The sequence below is a fragment of the Hypanus sabinus genome, chromosome 12 (assembly GCF_030144855.1).
Source record: "Hypanus sabinus isolate sHypSab1 chromosome 12, sHypSab1.hap1, whole genome shotgun sequence".
NCBI lineage: Eukaryota > Metazoa > Chordata > Chondrichthyes > Myliobatiformes > Dasyatidae > Hypanus > Hypanus sabinus.
The window spans coordinates 74,783,475-74,802,022 of record NC_082717.1 but is presented as its reverse complement, the minus strand read 5'-3'; the positions used below and the strand labels follow the sequence as shown (position 1 = coordinate 74,802,022).

General features: G+C 41.8%; 1 protein-coding gene across 6 annotated transcripts in view; it reads left to right on the top strand.

Annotated features, from left to right (window-relative positions):
* The window catches only part of LOC132403024 (1-phosphatidylinositol 4,5-bisphosphate phosphodiesterase beta-4), a 542,946-nt gene that overhangs the window by 486,537 nt on the left and 37,861 nt on the right, over positions 1-18,548 (top strand). For all 6 annotated transcript variants that reach the window (XM_059986236.1, XM_059986232.1, XM_059986233.1 and 3 more), the window contains 4 exons: positions 3,543-3,644; positions 4,432-4,489; positions 6,821-6,907; positions 15,188-15,224. In XM_059986236.1, the coding sequence (XP_059842219.1) occupies positions 3,543-3,644; positions 4,432-4,489; positions 6,821-6,907; positions 15,188-15,224 (284 nt within the window). The remainder of the gene's footprint in view (positions 1-3,542; positions 3,645-4,431; positions 4,490-6,820; positions 6,908-15,187; positions 15,225-18,548) is intronic.

The following is an 18,548-nucleotide window of genomic DNA, read 5'->3' as shown; positions in this document are numbered from 1 at the left end:
GCAGAACATCATATGCTGAATAGTTTCTAATCACTTTGCTCCTCTCGTTACAAATACCAGCTTTGTTTATTTTATTTGAGCATCTGGGACCATCACTTCTTGTTAGGTTTCTGTATCACACTATATCATGACTTAGAAACATGTTGCCACTGTTTCAGCATTACTGGGCCGCAATTCTGAATTTTCCCCTTTACAACGTGCATGAATTCTCCCCCTCCCCCTCGCCACTTGGCTTGCTCACGTTGTGTGAAATAACAAACATTTACCTAGTTTTCAAATACAGAAATGATGCAGAATAAAGTTTTGTTGTATCTTTACAAAGTGAGAAAATTATTTCTATTTCAGTTTCCTTGCATACAAAAATGGAATTTAGTGAATGAGTCTACATTAAGCTTTATCTGGTACAATTAGATCCTACAAGTTTAACAGCATGTCTGAAAGGTTCGTGTTTCACATTTGTGTTATCTGGAACACAGGAGGGGATATAATGGTGATTTGCAAAACACTTTATTCTGTTTCCAAGCTTCCAGTCACCTTTGAATTTAATTTTCCCATCCATTTCTGTTTGAATTCCTACATTGCTTCAGTGAAGGTCAGTCTAGCCTCCAGGAACAATACTGAATCATTCAACTGAGCACATCACAGCTGTCTGAATTCAACTTGAGTTCAACAGTTTCAAATGATAGTTTTACAAATCCCATTTACCCATCATATCATTGATGAAAAAAAGCAAAATGCTGTAAATGCTAGAAATATGAACTTAGGCAGACAAGGCTGGAAGATATCAGCAGCTCAGTCAGCAACCATGCCAAGTCAAATAGGGTGAACACCTCAGTTTGTCAGAACCAGGAACTGTTGCAGGTACTGTGTATAGAGATATTTAGCAAGTACAGGGGTGAAGAATTGGTAAGGGAGAGAGAGAATTATCAAAGGAAACCGCTGTGGTATGGAACAAAAGGCAGATAAAATAACAAAACAAATGATACTAAAGTAAAGTGTATGGCAAAGAAAGAAACAAAAGGATGGTCCAGAGAATAACAAAACCATCTTGTCAGCATTAACTAGGGTTTGGGTTAGGACAGGCATGGGCAAACTACGGCCCGCGGGCCATATGCGGCCCGTTAAGCTTTTTAATCCGGCCCGCAGAACTTGATGAAATTATATTAATAAACCTTGTTAACGTTTTTTCCCCGCAATTCTGGCGTTTTCCCAATAGATGACGCACTCTATATACATTTGTGGTAACCCATTTCCTGGCACATCCGACCCGGCTCGCAATTAGCCAGCGTTCCGGCGAAGGGAGATAGCCTGCGGGGATTTGCGAGCACAGAGCTTTGTAGCCTGTGCGTAGGGGGGCAGGTTGAGGGAGGCTTAAAAGTGAGGCTGGGGATTTCGAATAAAATTTTTTTCTTCGACTGCAGTTACCGACTCCGTGTCATAATTTTAGCGCTGCATGTAGCACACCGCTACACATTGACCTTTGTTGAGGTGCAGCGTATTACTCCACATTTGCGCTTTACTCTTTGTTTGGCTCGACCTATTTGTGTGAACAGGCGTTCAGCGTCATGAACATCAACAAAGCCAGCCACAGATCCAAGTTAACTGACCAACACCTCAGATCCATCCTGAGAATCGCCACAACAAAACTAAATCCAGACTTTGATGCGCTGGCTAAAAAGGGAGACCAACAACACTGTTCCCACTGAAATTAAAAATAAGTTTCTTCCTTGTGTTATGTAAAAAATGCATTTGAAAATATTTTTTTTCAATAAGCCTTACATGTTACATGTCATTTCTGTTAAGTGATGGACATGAGTAGTGCGCACGTACACGTACGTTCTCAAAATAAAAAATGCGCTCCAGATCAAATAACGCGCTCCGCATACTGGCACGCTCTCACTGTTCTGTCATTGTGCGGGTCGTTGTTGAGTTTTGGCACAGGGGACAATTGAATAAGAAGGAGCAGGACAAGTAGACCTGCATCTCCTACCGTTTTTGAAATAAAGACAGTCAGGAGGAGAGTGATGATGATAATATCTTGAAGGATAACAGAATTTTCAGTGCTTTAAAATAATAACTGTTACTATTTAAAAAAGCTGTATTTTATTCATTTAATTTTCAGTGTTTTAAAAGTCATTTCAATAAATAGCTAAATACCATGGGACTTCAAAGACAGATATTTTGTTGTAATGCATTTGTTCATTTTCAATTGAAATTAAAGCACGTGTTTTCTACATATCCCATGATATTTTATTTTCTCTTATGAGAAAAACACTCCGTCCATCTGCTCCTGGTCCGGCCCCCCTGTCCAATTTTAGAACCCTTTGTGGCCCTCAAGTCAAAAAGTTTGCCCACCCCTGGGTTAGGAGCTTCAGTTATTAAGCTTAGTAGGGAGACCGAAAGGATGTCATTGGTATTTGATTTATTGATCTCACATGTACCATGATACAGTGAAAAGCTTGCGTCTGCGTGACACCAGGAAAAGTATTCGAGACATAACTTCATTGAGGTCATACAAAAGGGAGAGAAATCCAAAAGCAGAATATAGAATCAGAATCAAGTTTATTATTCAGATTCAGTTTATTGTCATTTAGAAACCACAGATGCAATGCAGTTAAAAAATGAGACAACATTCCTCCAGAATGATATCACAAAAGCACATGACAAAACAGACACCACCAGAAAATCCACATAACGTTTGGCAATCCCCAATCCAGAGTCCGGAGAGGCTGCTGCGTATTAATATTGCGCTACCATCTTAGCGCATTCCCCGGAAAGGAGCTCCAATCCCACCAGACAAAATAAGACCAAAAACTAAAGCTACAAGACCTGCACAAAACCACATAGTTACAACAGTGCAAACAATAGCATAATTGATTAAAAAAACAGACCATGGGGCACAGTAAAAATAGTCCAAAGATATATCACTGGCATATGATGTGGAATTTGTTAACAGCAGCAGTACAATACAATAAACGATAACATAGGAAAAATATATATAGATAGGTAAATCAATTACAGTAAGTTATTTATATAATGTGTGCATATTAAATAGTTAAATAAAAATAGTGCAAAAGCAGCAATAATAAAAGTGAGGTTATATTCATGGGTTCAATGTCCTTTTAGGAAACGAATGACAGAGGGAAAGGAATACTGACATTGGAGTCTCTATGACATACCACATTGCAGGTAGACAAATGAAGTACAAAAGGCTGTAGTGAGATATCAAGAGTTCATCTTTATCGTAGAAGAGGTCCATGCAAGAGGTCCTTGAGACTGGTGGTATGTACCTCAATGAGATAGCTTGGTGAGGGATAGAGGTAGTGTTCCTCAAGTGTCAGCTGAGTTTCATTCGAATTGTGTCAGAGTCCCAAATTTGGGAGCGGATAATTAAAATGCCAAGTGATTAGATGGATCATATTTGTAAAGTTGTTTTGCAAAGAAATCAATCATTGTGAGTTTGGTCTCCTAAATGTTTTAGCTGCACACTAGGACTAATATTTGCTATTGATTTATTTCCTCCCTCTCTGTTTATGACAAAGGCACAGCAAGGAAATGCGTGCTAGTCAAGCCAAGAGTTCCATGGAGAACAGCAAGGCCATAAGCCATGATAAAAGCATCAAAAATAAAGCTGAAAGGGAAAGGCAAGTAAATCTTTTGTTGTAAATATAATCAAAATATTCTATACTTGCATATTTTATGAGAAGGTGATTGCAAGGGGACTTTTCAAAAGAAGAATATGCTTTGCTGCGGAGTCTGCAATTCTTGATGAATAAACAGAGATTAAATGTATTTACCTTTGTTATTTAGCTTATTTTCTTACTGCATTGAAAGAGACCAGGAGATCATTTGTTACAACATGACTGTACCAACAATAAGAGCAACCCCATTATTCCCAAACCCCTGGTTACTTCGCTGTAATCTATTCTCTCCCCTTTGGCCATCTATTCCATTTTGATTCTAATATAATGCAGTTATATATATTAAGAATAAATTAGAATAATCAATTGACAATTACTTATATTTGGATTGTGGGAGTAAAATGAAAACTCACAAAAGCACAGGAATAACCTGCAAATTCCACCATGCAGCACCAGGGGTTGGGATCAAACAATCCTCCCCGAAATTGAGAGGTGGCAGCGCTACCTATTATGGCACTGTGTCACCATGAATGAGCGTGTGATTTAAATTTCGCCTCAAAGTTTATTTTGATCATTACTATCTATTGTGGCTTTTCTGAGCCAATGTTCCACAAAGCAACAAATTTCAGTAAGGTCTTCACATCTGAAAAAAAACTTATCAGTCGTCAATTACAAGAATTCATGAATTGTTTTCATTTCTTTACTATAGTCGCACTGTTTCAAAGAGCGCAATTACTGTTGAAAACTGTATCGTAACTCTATTCAGAGGTTCTCAATGCTTTCTTTTCAGGAGAGTCAGGGAACTGAACAGCAGCAACACTAAAAAATTCATGGAGGAAAGGAAACGGGTATGCCGCAGCATATAATTGCATTTACTTATTACCATTGTCTGTAGAGGCTGACTCATGTTCATTCAGTGATAAGCAGATTTAGGACATTAAGGGCTGTTTCTATGTTCATTTATTACTTGTATTTTTATCAATACCTTACATTTGCTGGAATGACAACTTGTCCATCCATCTTGCCCCAGCAAGAAACGTCATCTGATCCACAAACATTTGACACAATTCTTCTGTTCTTTGCGAGGTCAGGGCCATTGGTTAGGGTAAAATTAAATTCTGATGATTTTGCCAATATGAAATAAAACAGGTAGACCATGATTAGAAATGTAACAGATGAGCTTGTTAATCAGGGTAGTTAAGTTATGGTATACAGGGAGAAAGTAGACCACTGCCTGAAATTAGGTGGAAGTAGAGAGGTTATTAAGTGACAGAAGTGATAATGGTTCAAGATAAATAAAAGCCAAAATGAGTAAATAAAGTAATTTAGAGAAATCAAAGAAGTCTGGGATCCATAGCAGAATGGAACGGAAATAGAGAATATCATACATGGGGAAGAAGGCTCCCGTGGCCCAGAAGGATAGCAGTCAGAAAGGTAAGTTAGCTGGATATAGGGCAATGAGGCTCTTCTTTGGTATTGCTATAGAACTAGCTATATCAGATCAGATTCCCATTATGGCTTCCTTTGTGTATTACTACTTAAAATAAATTCCCTTGCCAAGGAGCATAAGCATCTTTAAGTGTTCCCTGTCCCATCCACAATCCCACAAATGCCCTAATTTTTGATGCTCCCATCATTCGGTACCTGCCAACTGATGGAAAGGTGACTAAGTTGCTAAATTCATTGTCATGTTTGAAGGGCCATTGGGATCAATTAGATGTGCTTCTTTGAAACTTTCCTCCATGACTTTATTTCCAGACTCATGTCTTAGTCCTCTCATGTCCAACTTACTATTTTCTATCCTCCATTCCTCTCACTTGCTGTTCACCTTCTGGCTTACAATATACCTTGTTCAACCATCACCCTTGTGTTCACTAACACTGGCTTGCAGCCCACGTCAGAAAATTTTAAGTTCACCGTGGTCCTTCACATCTCCATATTCCTCTAAATTTGGTCCTTGTTTATCATCAATATCTTTTACTTTCTTCTTTGCAGCCATTCATTCAATGTTTCAGCTGCTTGGAATACAATCATGAGACTACCCACCTCTTCTCTAAAGACACTCCTTGAGATAGTTGTTTTTTTTATCATTTATGGAACAAGAATGTTTCTGGCAATGCTAGAATTTATTGTACATTTATAACTACACCTAGACTGAGGAGTGTCTTAGATTAATGTGTCTAGACTTGGGAAAGATGGCAAACGTTCTTCCCTGAAGGAGGATTCGTGAGCCAAATGTGTTTATACAACCATCCAGTTGTTTTTTTAAGCACCATTACAGAGACTAGCATTTTTTTTAACAATTTCAGATTATTTAGTTGATGTCCTGTAACATTTTCATGAAAGATTTTTTGACAGCTTACTATATTAATGACACTGAAAGAACAGTAGTTAAATTTAAGGAAGAGTTTTATCAGAAAATCAAAATTAAACAAATTAGAATTGTTAACGTAGCAGGGGTTATATTAGAGTATTGATGAGAAACTCAGTGTTGTACTCGTTACAGAAGAAAGGTAATTTCCCAGTCCTTGGTTTCTCCATGGTAGAAGTGGTGACATTGTGAATTTTGATTATGATATACAAGGTTGGATTAAGCATTCGTAAATTCTTTCTGAATTGAGAATGAATGCTTGGAGCAGTTATAAGGGAGATGAAATATCCATTGTTCTTCATGGTATGTCTGTCTGGCACTTAGCTAACAGTCTAACTAAAAAGGAAACTGCTCTCCATCTATCCATCAAATGCCTTGAAATTGTTTTAATTAGATTTAATCTTCATTCTTTAGCACAGTCATAATTGAGATGTTTTCAGTGTATTAAGTATTCCAATAAACAGAAGTTAATCTGTTCATAAATCATTCTTGTTTAACAATACTGCTGTCTACTTAACCATTTCAGAAACAAGTGCTGGTAAATTTTATATATTTAAAACAACTGCCAGTTGCTGGTATTTTTCTGCTCACTGATGTTATTAAGACAGTCCCCATGAATATAAAGCAGTTTCCTCTACTTAATATTGCTGGAGCATTCTCAATAACAAAACCAATTCAAGAGGTCTGATGCAAGGTCTTAGCAATAGACTTTAGATAGGTGTTACTCATTTATGTGCATCAGCAAAATATAATCTACAGCCAGTAATGTCTTATGTTCAATAAAACGGCAGCATTTTCATCTTTTCAGCTTGCAATGAAGCAAACCAAGGAAATGGACCAATTGAAAAAAGCTCAGCTTGAACAACTGGAAGGCTTGGAGAAACAAAATGATCAGGTAGAGGTACTAAATGTTAAATGTATGTAAAACTAGACTGTGTTACAATAAGGGAAACAAAAAAGGACCATCTTCCCTAACCAACATTCCGTACTTTTCTGCGTGCTATTGTGATTATTGATGTGATATTCATATTCACCAGTTCTCAGAAACTGATGCAAAGGTATTCACTCATGAAAATAATGTGCATGCCAAACCATTAGGGCTAGCATGTGGTTAAGTAGATTGTTACACAAAGAGTTATTTATTCTGCGAGTCTTGTTTCTCTTTCTTCTGTCAAAAACACAAAGGATGAACAACGCAAAAAAAACAAGATTGTAATTTAATTACTGCCTCATTAAAGAGCCTTGGCGCTGGGACATATGACACCTTTGTTCGTTGATGAATCAAAACAAAAGGATTCAAGTAGAAAGCACAGTGTGAATTACTGAGTGTAATCTTTTTCCTGAACATTGTATAGAGAATCAATGCAAGTTATCTCTTAATGGTAATGTGGTATTAAATTCAAGTGCATTTCTTTAAAAGACTAAGTCTCTTGTGTACAAAGCTGCTGGAGAATGGTATTTCCTCAATGTTATTGTAATCTTTATAATTAGCATTTGAACATTTTGTTCACTTTTGAAAGCTGTCAAGCTTTAATATTAAAAAGAAGTATTGAACAGAAGAAAGGTAATGCTCCTTGTAAGGGTATACTGCAGCTATGAATTCAATAGAACAGTGCATATTTTGCCTTCAACATGAAAATATGATATTTGTCACAGGTCATTAAAGAATTTGAATAAATTTATAAATAGGGAAGATATCTTAAAAATTTAATTTTCAGGCAAACATTTCAAGATTGTTTTAATATTTCATGTGTGTGTCCCTCTTAATATTTCATGATGCAATTTCATAGTTTTGCATTTGGAGAAAAAATGTTAATACATTTGTAATGAGGTGCACGTAAGAATTACCAGTATAAGGCTTCTGGTAATTCTTATGGGCATTTATCATTGCAGCCTCAATTACTTCCAACTAGTTGAATATAGTAGAAAGCCACTGTAGAATTATGCATGAAATCATGAGTCGAGCTTCGTGGAAATTTATGGTGGCCATTGGGCACATCATATCTACGCAAGCAAAAATGTTTTTCAGTTACTTCCACTCCTTAGCTCAGTCTGTGGCCTTCTAGGTTGATAGCTCTTCAAACCTTATGCCTTCTAACCAAAATTGCCAACCAATTACATTTGGAAATCTTTGCACAAAATTCCTGTATTCTTTTACAATTCTGCTGTTATCTTGTTTGCCCTCTCCTAGTGCATTACTTAACGAATCTCTGGAATGAATTCTATTTGCTATTTTTCTGTCCTGCCAACTTCATTCCACAGCCTGGAACTTTTGTCTTGACTAACTCACTGCCAATCCAGGTATCTTTGGCAATTTTCTTAATAATTATCCCTAGAATTAAATCTGTCATTAAAATATGCCAAGGTAGTAAAGGGCTCTCTAGTCACTGAAACTCCTATGACTATTTTCATTTCCTTTCCTTCCACTGACCCAATTTCTAATGCAACTTGCCATTTTCCCTTGCATCTCAGTGTATTTTACTTTCCTGATCCATCTTCCATGTGTAACTTTGTTGAACACTTGGCAGAATCCATAAAAAACCTCATCAAGCCCAGTACAATCTCTCTTAATTGTGTGCTTAAAAAGTTCTTTCACCATAGTCAGGCCATAACTTTCCTTTAGCTAACCCATTATTGATTAACTTCTCTAATTGATGTTTTACTGCTGATTCTCATGTTTGCTCCAATAATTTTGCCACCAGTCATGTAAGGTCAGGCAAATGGGTCTATCAATTTTTCATATTTTAAACAATTAATACAACATTTACCAATCTTACATTTCTGCAGCTTCAGCTATAATATAATCAAAATTGATAGTCATATCCTCTGTTTCCTCCCAGCATCTTTTAATATCTAGGGATACATCTTATTCATGACTATACGTTTATTTACAGTTATAGAATCAAAATCTCTTAATGTGCTCACCTTCTCTGTGTATCATTTAAATGATTTAAATAGTTAATCTCAATGTCTGCATCTTAGAAGATTGGCACAAAGAATTCATTTAGAAATACACATTTCTCTTGCCTTTATAGGGAACTACCATTTTTGCCTGAATTAAAAATTATCTTTTATTTTCTTTTTCTTTTCTTATACTTACAATATATCTTAAGGTTTCCTTTCATTTTTACCTGAAAATTCTTGTTCATGCATCCTAGTTAACGTATTGATTTGTCATTTAATTTCAGTCTTGTACCTTCTATACTTCTCTAGGCTTTGGAAGTTTTTCACAGTGCTGCCCCAAGGAAACTTAAGGAGGTACATTTTCCTCTTTGCCTGGACAATAATATGGCTGAGGGGAGATTGTGACCTATTGTTGATCAAGCTGATTTAAAATAAACTAGATTTCCTAAAGGATTCTGAAATGTTTTGACAGTTTAATCTGTCAGATTACAGTCTGGTCACTGAAAAAAGAAAAATTATCTTGTGGCGACCCACTTTCTCTGCAGGTGAACCGGCTCACAAATAGCCAGCGGGGGGCGGTGGGGGGAGACTTTGGTAATGCACCTCTGACGTCATTTCCGCCCAGAGAGGGCAGGCACTAGGGATTTAAATGCCAGTGCCACGAAGTTTGAATAAACTAGTCTCAAAATGACTTACCAACTGCGTGTCATTATTTCAGCGCTGTGTGTAGCACATCGCTACATTGGTGACCCCGACGGTCCAAACAGGATTTGGACCAAAGATGACCGACTCTTCATCTGTTCATGCAGTTTCACTAAAACTGCCAACTTTCTGGACGCTGCGACCACGCGTGTGGTTTAGCCAAGCAGAAGCCCAGTTCCAGATTCAGCAGATATCATCTGATTCCACGCATTACTACCACGTGGTGAGCGCCCTTGACCAGGAGATGGCCGCCCAGGTTGCGGATTTCATACAGTCGTCCCCGGAAGAAAGCAAATATGAAGCATTCAAAGCGCTACTCATTGGGACCTTTGGCCTCTCACGGCATGAGCGGGGTACCCGCCTGCTTCACCTGGATGGTTTGGGAGACAGACTGCCGTCAGCATTGATGGACAAGATGCTGGCCCTGGCTGACGGACGCAAGCCCTGCCTCATGATTGAGCAGGCATTCCTAGAGCTGCTGCTTGGGGACATACATCTGCTGCTGGCCGACGCAGATTTCAGCGACCCCCGGAAGGCGGCGGCCCGGGCAGACGTGCTGTGGAAAGCCAAGAGGGAGAGTGTGGTGTCTGTCGGTCAGATTACCAGGCCATGCGCCCAACAGCAGACCAGACCAGGCCCGGCAGGGGGGCGCACACAACACAGAGGCAGGAGTGAGGAGGCCAGTGAACAGTGGTGTTTCTATCACCAGCGGTGGGAACAAAAGCCTGCCATTGTCACCCGCCCTGCAAGGGCCAGGGCCAGCTGCCGCTAATGACTATGGCGGCTGGCCACCAGGACAGCCTCTTGTACGTCTGGGACAAACAGTCGGGATGCTGCTTCTTGGTCGACACTGGAGCAGAGATCAGCCTATTGCCCCCAACGGGATACGGCACCCGCAACAGGAAGCCAGGACCCACCCTGAGGGCTGCAAATGGCAGCACGATACGGATCTATGGTACCTACACAGTGCAGCTGCAGTTCGGCGCCAGCCAGTTCACGTGGGACTTCACACTGGCCGCCGTGGCCCAACCACTCCTGGGGGCGGACTTCTTGCGAGCTCACAGCCTGCTGGTCGACTTGCAAGGGAAAAGACTGGTACATGCCGAGACTTTCCAGACTTTCTCCCTGGGTGAAGCCAAATTGCCGGCCCCACACCTGGACTCGATCACGCTGTCGGACAATGAATTCACCAGAATCCTGGTGGACTTTCCATCGATTCTGGCACCGCAGTTCACGGCAGCCATGCCCAGACACAGGGTACAGCACCACATTCCGACCCAGGGACCACCCCTCCACGCCCGCGCATGAAGGCTCCCCCGGAAAAGCTCCACCTGGCGAAGGAGGAGTTCAAGAGGATGGAGGAATTAGGGATCTTACGGAGGTCCGACAGCCCATGGGCCTCCCCCCTGCACATGGTGCCCAAAGCAGCTGGGGGTTGGAGACCATGCAGCGACTACCGCAGACTGAACGAGGCTACCACTCCAGACCGCTACCCCGTGCCGCACATACAGGACTTTGCAGCAAACCTGCACGGGGCAAGAATCTTTTCCAAAGTAGACCTCGTCCGGGGATACCATCAAATCCCGGTGCACCCTAAAGACATCCCCAAAACAGCACTCATCACCCCGTTCAGCCTGTTCGAGTTCCTCCGAATGTCGTTTGGCATGAAGAATGCCGCACAGACGTTCCAGCGGCTAATGGATGCGGTGGGATGCCACCTGGACTTTGCGTTCATCTATTTGGACAACATCCTTATAGCCAGCAGTTGTCGTCAGAAGCGTCTGTCCCACCTCCACCAGCTCTACTCCCGCCTGAGTGATTTCAGCCTCACGATCAACCCGGCCAAATGCCAGTTTGGTCTCGATACCATTGACTTCCTGGGCCACAGGATTACCAAAGACAGGGCAACACCTCTGCCCGCCAAGGCGGACACGATCTGCCACTTTGCCCGGCCCAACATGGTCAAAGGCCTGCAGGAGTTCGTTGGTATGGTGAACTTCTACCACCGTTTCCTCCCCTCAGCAGCCCATATCATGAGCCCTTTGTACACCCTGATGTTGGGTAAAGGCAAGAACATTACTTGGGACGAGGAGGCTGCGGCTGCTTTCATTAAAGCTCAGGAAGCCTTGGCAGATGCCGCGATGCTGGTGCACCCCAGAACGGACGTTCCGACGGCCCTCACAGTGGACGCATCCAACACAGCAGTCAGTGGGGTGCTGGAGAAGCTCATCGAGGGGCGCTGGCAACCCCTGGCGTTCTTCAGCAAGCACCTACGACCACCCGAACTCAAGTACAGTGCTTTCGACCGGGAGCTGCTGGCACTCTATCTGGCAATCCGGCTTTTCAGGTACTTCTTAGAAGGCAGGCCGTTCACCGCGTTCACAGACCACAAACCGTCGACCTTCGCATTCATGAAGGTGTCTGATCCCTGGTCGGCTCGCCAGCAGCGACATCTGTCCTACATCTCCGAGTACACGACGGACATCCAGCATGTCTCGGGAAAGGACAACGTCGTGGCGGACGCACTCTCCAAACCAGCTGTCCAGGCCCTGTCCCTGGGGGTGGACTGTGCAGCATTGGAAGAGGCGCAGCAGGCAGACGACGAGATGCCCAGCTACAGGACCGCAGTCTCGGGTTTGCAGCTGCAGGACTTTCTCGTAGGCCTAGGTGAGAGGACCCTCCTGTGCGACGTGGCTATCGGCCAACCTCGTCCCATTGTCCCGGCAGCCTGGAGGCGACGAGTTTTCGACTCCATACACGGTTTGGCACACCCACCTATCAGGACAACTGTCAGGCTGGTCGCCAGCAAGTTCGTGTGGCACGGACTTCGCAAACAGGTCAGTGAATGGGCCAGAACGTGCGCGCAGTGCCAAACAGCCAAGGTGCAGCGGCACACTAAAGCCCCGCCGCAGCAATTCGAACCCACCCACCAGAGGTTCGACCACATTCATATGGACATAGTGGACCCCCTACCAGTGTTCCGAGGAGCGCGGTACCTCCTAACTATGATAGACCGGTTCATGAGGTGGCCAGAGGCGGTCCCGCTCACCGACACATCTGCCGATACCTGCGCATGAGCACTGATTGCAATCTGGGTAGCACGCTTCGGGGTACCAGCCCACATTACCTCCGACAGAGGCGCCCAGTTCACCTCCAGCCTGTGGTCGGCTGTGGCCAGCCTGTTGGGAACACAGCTGCACCACACAACTGCTTACCACCCACAGTCAAACAGAACGCTTCCACTGTCACTTGAAGTTGGCTCTCATGGCCCGCCTGAGAGGGCCAAACTGGGTGGACGAGCTTCCCTGGGTCCTGCTTGGAATTCGCACAGCGCCCAAAGAGGATCTGCATGCCTCGTCGGCCATGTTGGTGTATGGCACGCCCTGGCCGTCCCAGGAGAGTTCATACCAGCTCCAGGGGGGCAAGAGGAAGAACCCGCAGCAGTCCTGGACAGGCTACGCGAAAGGCTCGGCAACTTGGCCCCCGTACTGACTTCACAGCACGGACGGACCCCGACCCATGTACCCAAAGACCTACAGAACTGTAAGTTTGTGTTTGTACAAAGGGGCGGACACCGGGCACCGCTACAGCGGCCGTACGAGGGGCCATTCAAGGTGATCAACAGCAACGGGTCCACATATGTTCTGGACATTGGGGGGAGAGAGGAGGTTTTCACAGTGGACTGACTCAAACCAGCCCATGTGGACTTGGCGCAGCCGGTCAAGGTTCAGGCACCGCAGCGCAGAGGCAGACCTCCCAATCAGAGGCGGATCCAGACTGTGGACATTGAGGGGTGTATCGCTGATTCTGGGGGGCGGTTATGTGGCGACCCACTTTTTGCGCAGGCGAACTGGCTCACAAATAGCCAGCGCACGGGGGGAGACTTTGGTAATGCACCTCTGATGTCATTTCCGCCCGGAGAAGGCGGGCGCTAGGGATTTAAATGCCAGCGCTGCGAAGTTTGAATAAACTAGTCTCGAAACGACTTACCGACTGCGTGTCGTTATTTCAGCTCTGTGTGTAGCACGTTGCTACAATCTCATAATTTTTCTTGCAGTTACTTATGCAGGAATTTTTTTTATGAAAAAGAGGATATTTATATGTTAGGCATATTCCAGTTTTTTTAGTAAAATTTCAAATTGACACAATCTGTTATTAAATCTGCCCCATAATTATTAGTTGTGCATTGTTAGTTGTGTTGTACTGCACAGACATATACCAAGTTCAATCTCCAGTCTAAACTAAGCTGGCAGATGACTGTAGTTTCCCTGCTATCACTGCGTTAGGGAGTGGAAGAAGCAGGAAAGCTGTGGAAGTATACGAGCAGAATGAGGGCTCATCCATGAAGGTCTCAGTCATTTATCATTACTAGCAGGAAGGCACATGTGCAGACTAAGGATGGTTGGGCATTGGAATTCCAAGTTGTTTATTGAACTTCAGGCCCACATGGAGTCACAGCCTTGAGGAATGGAGAGAGAGAGAGAGAGAGGGCACTATCTTGACATCAGGGGGTCCCTCAAAAATATAATCAGAAGCAAAGACCAAGGCAATACGAACCCATGCCCACATTGAACCAATACATAACTCTTCTATAGTTCAGTAGCATTTATAGTCTGTCAGCAGTTAGTGCACAGTTCCTGGTGTCATGGAAAGAATTTCTAAGGGAAGCGTACAAAACACCATTACTATTCTGCAATGAATTTAGTGCGATCAACAGGATGAATTTTAATCCCCTGTATTATGGTCACGCTGCCTGTATTTTCTGCTGAGCTCATTTACCACGATGGACTGTAAAACAAATGCAAGTGAATGACTAACAATACAGCAAATTCATCAGATTACTATGTTCTGTCCTGACACCTCATTCCCAGCGAACAGTTAGCAGTCATGTATTGATCAGCCCACCAATTCTCACTGGAGGTGCGGAGGCACAATTAAAGAAACATTGCAGATTAGACATTTTCAAATGTTACAGTCATTAAAAGTTGATTTATTATTAGAATTCCGCTTGTCTTGTGCTGTTATAACATACACAGAAAATCCAAAATTAATTGATGTTTATTGTATGATGCTAAACTTCTCAAATCTATTTACCTCCATCAATGTTTCAAGCATTCTCTTCTAAAAATGCTTCAGAAGTGTAATATTTTTATTTCTCATCAGTTTGGTGGTAGGAACTCATCTTTGTCCTCAAACTGTAAACTTACTTTTGTATAGAGACGTGTAGCTTAATTCTCAGCACAATTCATCTGTGAGTTTTAGTTGATCATGGCAACACACAGATGGTAACATCCCTTCTTAGCCTTCACCTGTATAATTTTTTTTATTGTCTGTTCATCATTCATAGCGCCTTATAAAATAGATTAACCGTCATCTTTATGACTTATTTGTTACTCCGCCAGTGAATGTTTAGCCAGAATGTTTATAAACTAAAGTTTCATATTAACATTATTATTTTTACCATTGAAGTTCAAATATAGAGTGCATTTTAAAAACATGTTAATGAACATTGGCATTTCATTTTGTGTACATTTTTGATTTGTAATCACTATTATTTTTGTACAAACAGCTGCTGAAATCATGTCATGCAGGGTCTGGCATTCAAGGTAGGACTGTTCTTAATTACCAACCAACAATCAAATCCGCTGTTTAATTTTGACAGTACTTCATATACAGATAGTTGATCACGCTTTGATTAAAATTAGATTTTACAGTCAATGATGGAAAGTTTGAAATTTTTGGTGCAAAAGAGAGAACAATTATCCATGGAGTTTCTTTTCCCTTTTCTGGACTTGGGATGTTATCAGTAATTCACGACTTTGTGAGTAGAATTCCGAGTTAATCGGCTATTAAGTATACCCAGTAACAGGATCCACAATCCTGTCTTACTACGTTTATTTAGCAATCTCATAAGAAGTGTTCAATGGGACAAAATGAAAGATTGACTTTTAAAATTTAACTTTGATTAATAAATGAGGAATAATATAGTTCATCTGTATTAAAATGTAAAACTTTTATCTAAAGTAACCATATTTTTAACAAAGGCACATTGGTTATCTTTTGCACTATCTATGGTATTGAGCAAATACACTTTATGATTCAATAACTATTACTCATGATCTACTCTTGCCTGGCTGTAGACTAGTTATTTCAATGAAACACAAATTTCCAACATGACTCATAAGGGGTTTATGCAATTCACCAAAACACTATCCAGGTGGGGAGTCTGTAATTTGTCTTTCAGATTTCAAACAGAATTGAAGATTACATTTAATGTAGAAATTAAATGCATACAAATATGCCAGTATGAGACCACAATAACAAACCTGTTACGTTACTGTTTCATATCTCCCATGACTTGGGTTCAGTCCTGACCTCTGGAGCTGTCTGCATGGGATTTGCATTTCCTCCCTGTGACTGCATGGGTTCCCCCAGCTGCTCCTCTTTCCTCCCACATGTGTGGGTTGGTAGGCTGACTGTAACTTGCCTTTGATATGTGGGAGAATAAACTAGGTTGATGATAGTTGGCACAGAATCAGTTTGTCAAAGGACTGCTTCCATGCTGTGTATCTCACTGCGAACTCATCTGGGCCAGGACCAGCTGGGAAATTCTAGCAGTGGAGCACTGAATTGTTGGCATTTGCCAAAGGCCTTTAGTGAGGCCACACATCAATGGTTAGGTTTTCAGATCACTTTCAATGAGGTCCTGCATAGGAAGTTGGTCAGTAGGCTTAGAGCACAAGGACTGTGGGCATAATATTGACACAGACTGAGGGAATTGGCTATGGGACAAAACACAGTCAGATCTTTCTCAGATTGCCAAGTGGGGTACTACAGGCACTGGTGCTTGTGCCTCATCCATACACTGTCTATATAAGTAGTTTCATTGAGAGGAGAAAACAACATTTTTGCAAGTTAGATACAAAAAACTAGGTGGATTGTGATGAGAGAGGAGGTTTCAAGGGGATGTAGACAGTCTGATTGAATAGACAAGAATATGGCTATAATATGGAAAAATGTGAAATTATCTATTTTGTTGCACAAAGTAGATCAGAATTTGGATGTTGTTGATGTTTAATGATATTTATGTGTCATTATGCTTTACTTTTATGACTGTGAGGCTAAGCACTGCTCCAATGTCATATTTAAGTTTGCTGATGGCATGGATATTGTTGGCCGAATCAAAGGTGGTGACAAAGTAGTTTATAGGAGAGAGACCGAAAATCTGGCGGAGTGTGCCACAACAACAACCTCTCACACAGGGTCAGCAAGAGCAATGAAGACAAATGCAGTGTTTGCATTCATTTCAAGAGGTCTAGAACATAAGATCAGAGATGTGATGCTGAAGATTTATAAGGCACTGGTGAGGCCTCATCTTGAGTATTGTGAACAGTTTTCGGCTCCTTTATCTAAGAAAGGATGTGTTGGCATTGGAGAGGGTTCAGAGGAAGTTCACAAAGATGATTCCAGGAGTGAAAGGGTTATCATATAAAGAACGTTTGATGGCTCTGGGCTGTACTGGCTGGAATTTAGAAGGATGAAGGGGGATCTCATTAAAATCTTTCTAATGTTGAAAGGGTAAATAGAGCAGATGTGGAAAGGCTGTTTCCCAAGATGGGGGAGTCTAGGACAAGAGGGCACAGCCTCAGGATATTTAAATTTAAAACAGAGATGTGGAGAAATTTCTTTAGCCAGAGGGTGGTGAATTTGTTACCACGTGCAGCTGTGGGGGCCAGGTCATTGAGTGTATTTAAGGCAGAGATTTATAGGTTTTTGATTGACCGCGACATCAAAGGTAAAGGGAAGAAGGCCAGTGAATGGGGCTGAGGAAGAGAACAGGAGGACCAGCCATGATTGAATGGAGGAGCAGACTCAATGAGCCAATTGGCCTAATTCTGCTCCTACGTCTAATGGTCTGATTATTAACTTCAGGAGATAGAAATCAGAGGTCCATTAACCAGTATTATCATTTCAGAGAATCTGTCCAGGGTCTAGTACCTAAATATCATTATGAAGAAATCATGGCTATGCCTCTACATCCTTAGAAGTTTGTGAAGATTGATATCTAAAACTTTGACAAACTTCTATAGATGTGTGGTGGAGAATATATTATCTGGTTGCATCAGAGCCTGGTATGGAAACACCAATGGCCTTGAACAGAAAATCCTACAAAATATAGTGAATGTGGCCCAGTCCATATGCAGTAAAGCCCTCCCTTCCATTGAGCACATCTTCACTGAGTGCTGTCGCTGGAAATCCATATCCATTATCAAGGACTCCCACCACCCAGGTCACGTACTCTTCTTGCTGCTGCTATAAGGAACATGGTACAGGAGCCTCAGGACACACACCACCAGATTCAGGAACAGTTATTCCCCTCAACCATTAGGTTCTTGAACCAGAGGGTATAACTTCACTTGCTCCATCACGGAACTGTTCCTTCACCTAGAGACTCACTTACTAGGTCTCTATGTCTCATGTCCTCGATATTTATTGGTTATTTATTATTATTGATAATAACAATAATAATTAATACTACTAATAATTATTATTATTTTTTGCATTTGCAATTTGTTGTCTTTTGCATGTTGGTTGTTTTTTCATCCTGTTGGGTGCAGTCTTCCATTGATTATATCATGTTCCTTGCACTTGCTGAGTATGTCCACAAGAAATGAATCTCAAGATTGCATATGGTGACGTATGTGTACTTTGATAATTGTCACACCTCGCTATCCGGTGCGGGTAAGAGCGCCAAACAAGGGTCACCAGTTGAAAAAAAAACAGATGGTAAGCCGCAACAGCACATTAGTGCAAAGGGGTTTTATTTAGTGTCAGGTGCAAAAAAAAAGCAAAAGTTGTGAAGAAAAAGAGTATTTACAAATAGATAAATGAAAACAAAGTGTACAAAAATTTACAAATATACAGAGGCG